We start from the raw sequence: 10,568 nt of genomic DNA on the forward strand, positions 1-10,568 counted from the left end.
AATGTCCCCACACATTTCTGTAAAAATTTATAATTAATTTAATAAAAACTAAAATGTTCAAAAAATAAAATCAAAATCATGTCTAATTCCCAGCGTTTAAATCCATTCATTATTCATTAACCGTTTTTTTCTCCCGCCGTCCGAGAACCGTTAATCCCCCAAAACTCACGGCAACCCATCTACCTACACTTCCTTCGAGATCAGGCCTCAAGTAAAATCTCAACGTAATCCTACGGTTGATATCTCTCGTATCATGTATTCAAAGCAACCGTAGAAATTCTCAAGATTCCAAATATATATATATATATAATTTATATTTCGAATTGTTTTTCGTTGGCTTTTCTCCTTCACATGGCCTCTCAATCTAGGGTTCCCCGTCCGGTGGACGACGGTGGCGGCGGTGACGGCGGAGACCCTCCGCCACCTCCTCGCCGTCGGTTGAGGTGGCTTTCCGGCCTTATCTCTGGCGCCGGCAGGCTTATATCTTCCGTCCTTGACTCCCCCTCCTTCTCCTCGGAAGATGATGATGATTTGCTCTCTGGTGCGCTATTATAATTTACCAATTTATTTTAATTTTTATGTTTTTATTTTTGCTCATTTGTGATTTTGGTTTGGATATTAGTGTTTTGAGGAAAAAAATGAATGATTTTTATCTGGAGGTTGGTAATTGCTAATTTCTTCGTAGTGAGTTGAGTGGTTTTGTGAATTATAATATGTGTTGGTTCTGTTTTCGGTGATTGGAGTGTTATGGAGAAGGATTTTCTTGGGAAATTTTCGTATATGGAGTATTTGTTCGTGTGGGAATTGGAAGGTAACCGCAATTCGGAGAGATCGAAGATTTTTTCTTTGTTAATTTGTTAATTTTTTGTGTTATGGTCTTGAGCATGAGTTCTTGTCTCTTCTTGACAGTTCTTCACTCTAATTAGGTTTCTGGACTGGAAATGGAGATTATGTAAGGTTTCTTTCATTCAAATTGGTGGTTCTTGAGATAGCTTTTATTGTCAGTCATGTTGGACACCTATAGTCAGTTTGAATGTGTGAAAGATGTGTGTAGATGATAAATTATCAAGATTTGTTTGAAAATTTGGAGTTTGAGATAGATGAGATGGTTATACAACCAAAAAGAGATGTTAAATTTGACATACATTATATTTACTTTATTCTAGGATGAAATCGAAGGACGAAAGCTAGGTTCTGGAGTATGAAGCATGTGAACTTTTTGTGTTTTCATATACACTTGCATAATAGATGAATTCTGGAATGTCACAAATATTTCTGAGGCTGTTACATGATGCTGTATAAAGTTTCACATGACTGATTAATGCTTTAAAAGAAGCTCTATTTTCTTCATTTCATATCTAAATATCACTCTAATTTTTTTTTTAAAAAAAAAGAATTTTGTTTGAATTTCTAGCCTAATTACTTCCATATGGATAACCTGATTGATTGAAGTTTGTAGGATGATACTTACCCATAATTTCCAAGAGAGCTTGGAATGTAAGAGCTGGAAAGTTGGTATTTCTGATATGGTAGATGAAAAGGTTTGCTGGTTGTTTTCAAAAACCTAGTATTTCAGATGCATTTCCAATCCCTCGTATGGTTTAGACGAATTGGGAAACTTTGGTGCTGCCCATGTATTTTGTTTGCTAGTATTGAATATTTTTGAAGTCATTTTCATGACATTTGGTAAACAGCTTGTTCTAACGAATTATAATTTACCTTGACGGATTTCCGGCTTATTCTTTCAGAGGAAGATGAGGATTCTTATGCACAGTCTAAAAATCTTGTTGATTTAAACCAGGTACAAATCGTCTTCTAATCTTCTAACAAGGATATTTCTTTCTGTTTTTTTTGCTTCTTGCTTGATGATGAGATTATCTGCACACCATTTGCTACTGCTACATTTTTTTTTTTTTATTATTTTGCTTTTCTCCTTTCTTTATTTTTGTTATGACTAGTAGGTGTTATTTTTGCTCCTATTCCTTCTCTTTGATGGAATTGTTATGTAAATTCACTATTGGATTCACATAAAGTCTCTTATATGTAGAGTTGATGTTGATGAAATATTTCAATCCCACTTCATTTACCTGATTAAGTTCTTGATAATTTGGATTGTTCTTGGTGCAAGAAGAGTTTATTTTAACTTTTAGAAGGCTTTGTTTGAATGCATTATTCTTAAAAGTATTTTGAAATCATCCAGACAACTTGTAGCTTACTTGTGCTATTTACATTAATAGAAACTTGAGATGCTATGTTTCAATGTGCTACTATGGGTAATTGACTTCATTATCACCGTAGTTTCTAGAATCTGTTATATTTGTCCCAGTGATCACAAATTTTTACTTGTTAATCATTAGAGTGGGAAGAATTTGGAGCAGGCCATGGACATGAATGCTAGATCATTAGCAATTGACACAAAAGACCATTCCAAAGATGCTATTGAGAAGCTGCTTGTGCAAGAGACTTTCTCCAGGTATTAGAGTATTTGATGGTTTTCTTCGATCTTAAATGTCAGAATTTTTTTTTTTGAGTAAACTCTCTCTAATGAATGTTCTTATTGAGATGGTAGTGTATTATGGCTCTCTATTGTTGTCTTTGGTGTTTTCTTTTGCTGCTGATGGTGATTATATATTTTCCTTTTACTGCATTTTTTAAGTACCTTGCTGACATATTTTCATGGAAAACATTTTATGGGACCTAATTTGTATATAAATGAAAATCCTGCAACATGCTTGTATATGCCCAGTGCTGATATTAAATTCAAGTTTGTCTTAATGCTTGCACGTAAACTGGTATTGCTTGTACGATCTGGTTTTCTGCTTAATGAAATGATATATATGAGTGAAGATTTTTCTTTAAATGCAGTTACATTGTGATATTTGTTACCAGGGATGAATGTGATAAACTATCAAAGATAATTCAAACACGAGTTGTAGACCCACCATCTGTTGAGGTCAGTAGATATGGTATGCAGAAGGAACGTCTCAGTAGGACCAACAGCAATATTGTTTCTCCTCCAGAAGCTCGATGGCCTGTGGACCATTTAACAGAACTGCCAGAAACAATCCTTTATAGTTCTCCTAGACTGAGTCCTATTTCTCCTAGGAAGTGGCTTCTCCATAGCCAAGATCTCCACAGCACTGCTGTCATGGAAGCAAAAAAATGGTTAGAGGAGAAGAAGTCATCACCAAACTCAAAATCTGATTTAAATTCTTCACCTTGCACTGATGTGCCTCAATATGTGAGCACTGCTCTATTTATCTTGGTGAATTTGCTTCATCTTTTTATTCTGAAATGTCTGTGTGATATATTTATTGTTTTGTCTTGTTTATATTTTGGGCTAATCTTCTTTCTCATTGTTTATGATATGCTTTTCTCCATATGTTTGTTTTTATTTTGGGTTCATTTGGCTTAATTACAATTTCTAGAAATAATTATGAGTTTTTCAAGTGATGAAGCTATTTTCGAATTGCTGATGCTAACACTTTTCTTCCAGCATCTGTCCTAAGTCTCTGTTACAATAATTTTTTTGTTAGTTTATACTAAGAGTTCTTTTAGCTACTTTAAAGCTTTTCGAGTAGCAGCAATGTCTTTTTGCTGTTTATTGTGATGACAGTTTCTTATACAATGTTTATGCGAAGCTTTTGAAAGTGCACAATTACCATGTAAGATATACACCATTATTTATTAATTTATGATTTATTTTTATGGCGCTTTCTCCTTGTTTTCTTAACTCATTATGCAATGAAGTTTTGGTCTTCTGATATTTAAATCACTAAGAGAATTTTAAAATACCAAACTAATTGATTTTTCACTTCGGTTATGTAGTTATAACTTTTCAGTCAATTGGAGTTGACTAAACCTGAAATTCCTTTTACTTGTGGGTGTCCTATCCAGAATATAGCAATTGAGATGTCAGATGCAGTACAGTTGACAATGTTTAGTGCGGAATCCATGGCTAGACTTAGTTATACTTGTATTTGCATAACGCTAGAAAAGGTTATTCTTGTAGCGCACTTCACTTATACTTTGGTATTCTATCTTATGCAAAGCTTTTGTTAATAAAAATTTTGCAGTGTCTTGGAGGTGAAATTGGTTCACCAGTGGAGTTGGCCAAATCATACATGCAATCCCTTCCACCATGGCAGTCTCCATCATGGAACAGTAAAATGTGTATTGCTGGCCAAGCTTACAAGGACGAAACCTTAATATCCACCACCAGCTATTTGTTCTCTTCATCTAAGGTACTTATATTATGGTTAGGTCTTCTATAATTTCACTGAATATATATGTATTTCCTTGGACATGAATATTTTAATGCTAAATAATATCATCTATTCTTTTTGATCTAGGAGAATTATAAATGTCTTAATATATATCTTTTGGGAGTTCTTTTGTAGATACTAGTCCGTAAACCAGTATATCTTCTTTCAAAATATGATTAGTAATGTGCAATGGGACAAACTATATAGGAGGAACTCTTCATAGAAAATATTAACAGTGGTGCTTTTAGATTAGTGAATCACATCAGTGTTATTAAAAGCGAGAAAGGCGCTCGCCTAGGCGCTCAGGTGAGGCGAGGCGAGACCTTAGCGCCTCAACACCTTCTGGGCGAAGCGCCTTCTATGAGGCGAGCCTAGGTGAGCGCTTTTTGCCTGGTGCCAGGCATTAAAAAGGCGTGCCTGTCTTATTTTTCTTGATATAGGCCTTTTATTTAATGCTTTCAATTAGTGTTTATTGGAATTCTAAAAGGGCACATTTACTAATAAGGTATGAAATAAATTTAGGGAAGGAAAATTTGGTATTTTTAGAAAGGCACGTTTGTTAATAAATAAGGAAATAAATTTAGAGGAGAAAAATTAAAGGTTTAAATGCATAGTTGCTATTTTTTAAAACTAATGATTAAATTAAGGAATTAACTAATCAATTAGAGATAATTGAAGAGGTGGCAAAATTAGCACTTGCCATAAAAGTCTGAACAAAAAAAAAAAGGATAGCATACAACAGCAAAAAAAAAAAGAAGATGAAACAAGGTTGGTGTTTTGGTGGAAGCATGTGACTTTAATTATTCTAAAAATTATATCTATGTAATATATATATATATATATATATATATTAACTAGCGCTTTACTTTGTTCGGGCGAGCGCCTTTCGTGGCACCTCTTGCCTCGGGCAATAAAATGTCTTAGCGCCTAGCGCTTTTAATTACGCTGAATCACATGACAAGTTTTAACGTTAATTTTGATTTAAGTTTGAGATTTATCACATGTTGTGTAGTTCGCTAATGTAGTTGGGATCCGTTACCCACTCCTTACTCCATGTTTGGTTAGGGGATAAGTACTATTCTCTTAATCGAACAACTTGGTATAAGGATCATTCTTTTTTTTAAAAAATTTTATTATTTAAACACATATTTAATAATTAATTTTAGAAAATATTAATACTAATAAATATTTATTATTATTTAGAAAAGTGAACTTTTAATTTAAAAATATTTAGTTTTTATAAATATGAATCAAGTCAAACTTTGGTCACCTCATAAAAATTTTCCCTCTAACCTAAAATTTAAAAAGATTCTCTTAAACCCATACCATAATCACCCAACTAAACATATCCTTAATGTTTTTGCCCTGTGGAGTGGGTGCAAAGTTTGATGCGTGGCTGGGATTAAAAGTTGTTGTAGTGATCATTTCAGGTAAAGGTTTTTGGGTTGTTTATCCATTATATGATGGCTCATTTTCTTTGTCAATCTACAAAATGATGGGCATTTTACGTAGTGCATGTGATGCTAAGTTCATCTTGCTCTTTTGTAAATGTACTTTTTTTATTGCAGCTTTACTAATATTTATGCATGTGTTGGTTTGTCAATACTGTAAGACTAAAGGTAGGAAACTGAAGTTTGAAGATTCAACAATGTAGAATTTATGTTTTCAAGCTTGGTGAAATCTAGATAATGTACTGTCAGATAGTATTGAGGCCAATGAAAGCTCAAAATAAACAGCATACGCTCCATATACTCAGTAGTATTCACATCCCCTTCCCATCTAGCTCATTTAAAATCCTAGCAAGGAGAGATATATTGGGGATACATTTATCCCACTTTTTGATATTTGACCGTGAGATGGGCAAAATAAAGGTAGCAGTGCATGGTTTACATCTGGCTTATATTATATACATTAGCACATTAAGAACATTATTTTCTCTGAGTTGGTTTGAAGCTGTGATAAACTTTTGTTTATATTCCCATAATCTTCCAGAATTGTTTAGACTGCACTGTCTGGCAAATTCATTTTGGTGCCCCTTGTATGTTGTATAATATTTTTCAGAATAGAATCTAATTTTAGAAAACAGTTTTCTTTGTAATACTACCTGAACGTCACTTTTATGCAGGATCTGAAAAGGAAGTATCAGGCCTTTGAATCGAGGGATACCCTTTACGAAATACGAAGAATCCGCCAAAAATTAATAAATAATAGATCTGAGAGCTCCAATTTCCATAAACTTGATTTTTCTGCCAGATTGTTAGAGTCCTTATCACCATTTGGTAAAGGTGATACAGATGTTGCAGCCAGTTACCAAATATCTCTGCCTGCTACAGAACCAGCAGACCATATAAACTTGCCTGCTAAATTGTCCACAAAACCACCTGAGAAAGATCATTGTATTGATGAAGCTTGTGTGTTGAATGTTGAAGCAGCTGTTGATGCAAGTCAACCAGTGGATGCCGCTTCATTTGACATTAATTTAGATGGTGTTGAAGCTGTGAATCCAGTATTGCCTACACATGGAAACTCAATACCAGTGGACATGCCTATGGAGCCTGTAAAATATAATTCTGGACTGGGAGATGAACCTAAATCATGTGAGCCTGCTGTTGTTTTATGTGCAAAACAGGTAACTGAAAGGATCTTAGTTTCTTATCCAGAAATTGTGTTTCTTTGATTTTTATTTTTTATTTTTATGTTTATTTATTTATTTATTGGGTAATGATTGAATTCACAGATTCAGTCTTCTAAAAAATTAAAATATATGTCAAATTGTGCTGACTGATATGTAGCATTGTACTTGTGAAGGGATTAGAACCATTGCAGATTGATAGCCTAGTCAAGGTGGGAGTCATTTGTGATTCAACTAGTTTAACTCCCATGGACAACGAGCATGATGGTAAATTTTGGTTCTTCTATATTATTCTTATTTGGTGCAGAGCTCATATAATTTAGACTTTTATTGCCACAGAATTTTCAAAGTCCAATGTTTTATATCTTTCCAAACTTTTTTCTGCTTTGTTCAGTATTGATTTGGTATTTCATGATCCAGGCAAAAGTGTAAAATATTCCCAACCAACAATGATGCCAACAGAGGAAACTAAGTCTGACTCAGGGTTAGTTCTTTCATTACCATGGAGGAAATGCTATTTTTAGCACCACATGGACCTTTTAATAAAGTTATATTTTTCCAGAAATGTCAAGTAAATAAGTAAAGCATCTTTTAGTGTCTGGACTACATATTACTTTAGGACCTTTATAATTTCATTTGCTGTATATGCGGCACATGTCTTGTCAGCATGTTGAGTGGTTCTTGCTTTTTCATGACCTTATAGGATGACCTTTTAGGCTTTGTTTATGCCAAATTTATTCTTCCGTGTTTAACTATTGTTTCCTCTCACCTCTGTTTTAGCCAAAGCTGGATTGTTAGTGTCGCTATGGAAATAAATATCTGAATGCATTATGGTGCCCCTGTTATTATAGTATTTTCAATGTGGGAAAACAGTCAATTGTTAATGAGATTTGTCTGCAAGTGCGGCAAGTTATAGATCATTTAATGTGATTGTTTTTAAATATCAAGAGCTTAACCATTTGCTTAGGCATAACATAGTATTTGGTAAATTATATGTTAGATATTTATATAAACATAAATAATAGCCCAAGTGAATTCATGGTTCTACAACAGTAGGAATAAGGAAAGTATAAGGTCTCAATACGCCCCTCACAGTCAGGTGCGATGCACTCACCCAGTATATAGTCAATATTAGAATATCTATAGTCTCACAGAAATGCAAAGTTATACCCTTTGATGGTTCAGATATTCATTAGAAATATCTTTGCAGTTATATGCTTATCAGATGCTGATAAGACATTGTATCAAAATGATTCAAATGCATACTGCAGTTGGGGGCAGTGTATCTTTTAGCCTAGCTTGGAAAGTGCAACTTGACCCTACTATAAGGTATTAGTTTTTGTGTGATGGCAAAATATTTCCTTTGTTTGCCTTAGAAATGTATAAACAAAATGGACATGTTATCATTCTTATGTCCAGAGAAGATGAAAACTCATGTTGGGAACATCTTTATAAAAGTTGTATGTTTGGAAGAGATCCACGCACACTTGCATAAATACAAATATATCTCTAATTGTACATTTATTAATCACGTGATATTCATTAATCTTGTAATGTGTGTGGTTAGAGCAACAAACTATGTGATAGCTATGCTTAAACTTTATTCTTTATTGTTTATATGTTTCTCCTGAACTGCCATAGTTCTTTCATTTATTCTGTTTTGAGTGCACTCTTATTTTCTCGTATGTCAGTGATGCTGATATTCACACTACTGCAATGAATATTATTAGTTCAGGAGAAAGGGAAGCAGTACAAATTGAGGATTCCTCATTGCCACATCTGGGCCTAGCTCACAAGGAATCCGATACTACTATTGGTAGGTTGACCTTTCAAACTATGCTTTTAGAGGCAAAGAGACTTCATGCAGTGAACATTGCAATTTTTGCTATAAATATATGATCAGTAGCATCAAGAATAGCTCCAAAATGTAGCAACCAGTTGACTATATTCATTTTGAAATTTCATTTAGATGAATGGACACTTGTGATTTAATGATTTGAACTGAATGGCCTCCTGCAGTCTACTTATTTGTATCTGTATCAGTCATATACTTTTCTGCCATATCTTGCATCCAATCATTAGTTGAGTATATATGGTTGCTTCTAATGACCAATATAAATGTTTTTTTTTTTCATCTATTAAATCCTAAAAAGGAAATGTGAATTTTTTCTTCACTTGTAGGGACAAGGTCAACCGGAGGAAATGATCAGATTCAGAAAGGAGCAAATGAATGCACAAATGGAAATGATGCCAACTGGTGAATTTTTATTGGAAGAATTTATTATTTTGTAATAATTATGATTGCTTGAAAATTGAAATCAACAAGATGTTTATTTTTTCTCAGTTCTCCAACTGGACTAGTTACAGTTCAAGTAGTTGAATATGTTGGCTACCGGCATCCGGCCAACTCCAGCAATGGGGAACTTGCTGCATTGGCCATCTCTGATGGACCTTTCCAGGCCAAGACAAAAGGCCTTCCTGTTGAAACCAATGCTGGTATAGGCAAATCAAGAAATGGCACATCAGTGAGGTCAGTTAAGCGGATGTTGAGTGAATCCAAGAATGCAAAACGAGCAAAGGAAAGAAAAACAGCTGGAAACCCTAGGAGATCAAAAGGAAAGGTTAAAGGGAGCAGTGATTAGTTAGGAGGTTGTCAAGCATTGTTTTGTATAGTAGCTGATGAAATGGTAACGTTGTTTCGTCGGTGCTAGGCATACATTTCCAGATTTTGAATGGGAATGTGTTTTGGTGTCTGTAGGTTTGTTTGGATAGCATGGCTTAGTACAAAGAATGTTTTGAAGACCACTCTGGTTGATGTTACATTCTAGAAGGTGTGCTTTGAGATCGATTGTAAAGGAAAATACTAAAAAAAAAAGAAAAAAAGAAAAACAAGATTCAGACTTGTTGATTTACATGATCCTTATATTTTGTATGAAATACTTGTGAATTTTGCATAAGATGTAAAATTATATGATGGTATTACAATGCAATTGTATCATCATAAGTTTGCTTTTGGCCCTGTTGGTTAGCGTCTGTGTAGAGAAGGTTCAGACGCCACTGCAATTTTTTGTCTATGCTAGGTGTGTTGTAACATCTAATGTACAGCAAAAATATGAAAAAGAAAAAAAGAGCAGAATTCAGGTTGGTTCTCTTTTAATTTGTAGGAAATACTTGTGAATTATAAAGACCAAGTTTATCTGAATTGTGTTATGATAGGAGCGTATTATGAGTTCATTGTTATTTTATTTTTGTGTGGAATAACAAAATGTACGTAATAGTTTAGAATTGTGAAAGAGATCTATAATTTTGTTTAGAATTAATAATAATAATAATAATAATAATAATAATAATTATTATTATTATTATTATTAATTATATGTGAAGTGATTTGTCCGTGGATCCTGAACCATATAAAAATGTTAATTTTGCTTTTGCATTAGTTTGCTATTTGAAAAATAAAAATAAAAAATAAAAAATTGCCATTTTTATCTCACTTATTACACAAAATTATTTATTTTTGACCTTGGCCATATGGATATTTTTACTTTTATCCCTCAATAACATAAGTATATTTCTTTTTTTAACATAAATGTGGACACCCAGCATCTATGATTTAAACCAATAATATCTTTTGAAGTCAGTATATTCATTTTGATTTTTAAATTCCACAC

The 10,568-nt window shown here is 33.5% G+C and overlaps 1 protein-coding gene across 2 annotated transcripts; it reads left to right on the forward strand.

Annotated features, from left to right (window-relative positions):
- Positions 1-338: 338 nt before the first annotated feature.
- On the forward strand, positions 339-9,811 carry LOC120279147. Of its 2 annotated transcripts, none has more exons than XM_039286012.1 (11): positions 339-541; positions 1,749-1,801; positions 2,358-2,473; positions 2,890-3,241; positions 4,077-4,244; positions 6,391-6,894; positions 7,074-7,164; positions 7,318-7,381; positions 8,589-8,713; positions 9,079-9,154; positions 9,242-9,811. In XM_039286012.1, exons 1-11 carry the CDS (start codon positions 352-354, stop codon positions 9,537-9,539), a joined length of 2,037 nt encoding a protein of 678 aa, XP_039141946.1. In that variant the 5' UTR covers positions 339-351; the 3' UTR covers positions 9,540-9,811. The 2 variants fall into 2 exon arrangements, with proteins under 2 accessions (XP_039141946.1, XP_039141947.1); XM_039286013.1 differs by having other exon boundaries at positions 8,628-8,713.
- Positions 9,812-10,568: the final 757 nt, after the last annotated feature.

This window comes from Dioscorea cayenensis, chromosome 16 (genome assembly GCF_009730915.1).
Source record: "Dioscorea cayenensis subsp. rotundata cultivar TDr96_F1 chromosome 16, TDr96_F1_v2_PseudoChromosome.rev07_lg8_w22 25.fasta, whole genome shotgun sequence".
Taxonomy (NCBI): domain Eukaryota; kingdom Viridiplantae; phylum Streptophyta; class Magnoliopsida; order Dioscoreales; family Dioscoreaceae; genus Dioscorea; species Dioscorea cayenensis.

What these genes read in the sequence shown, in the direction of transcription:
- LOC120279147 (XM_039286012.1), top strand. Translation starts at nt 352, where the DNA reads ATGGCCTCTCAATCTAGGGTTCCCCGTCCGGTGGACGACGGTGGCGGC. An exon ending in ATTTGTTCTCTTCATCTAAG is followed by an intron (nt 4,245 to 6,390) that starts GTACTTATATTA and finishes ACTTTTATGCAG; the next exon opens with GATCTGAAAAGGAAGTATCA. An exon ending in AATGGAAATGATGCCAACTG is followed by an intron (nt 9,155 to 9,241) that starts GTGAATTTTTAT and finishes ATTTTTTCTCAG; the next exon opens with TTCTCCAACTGGACTAGTTA.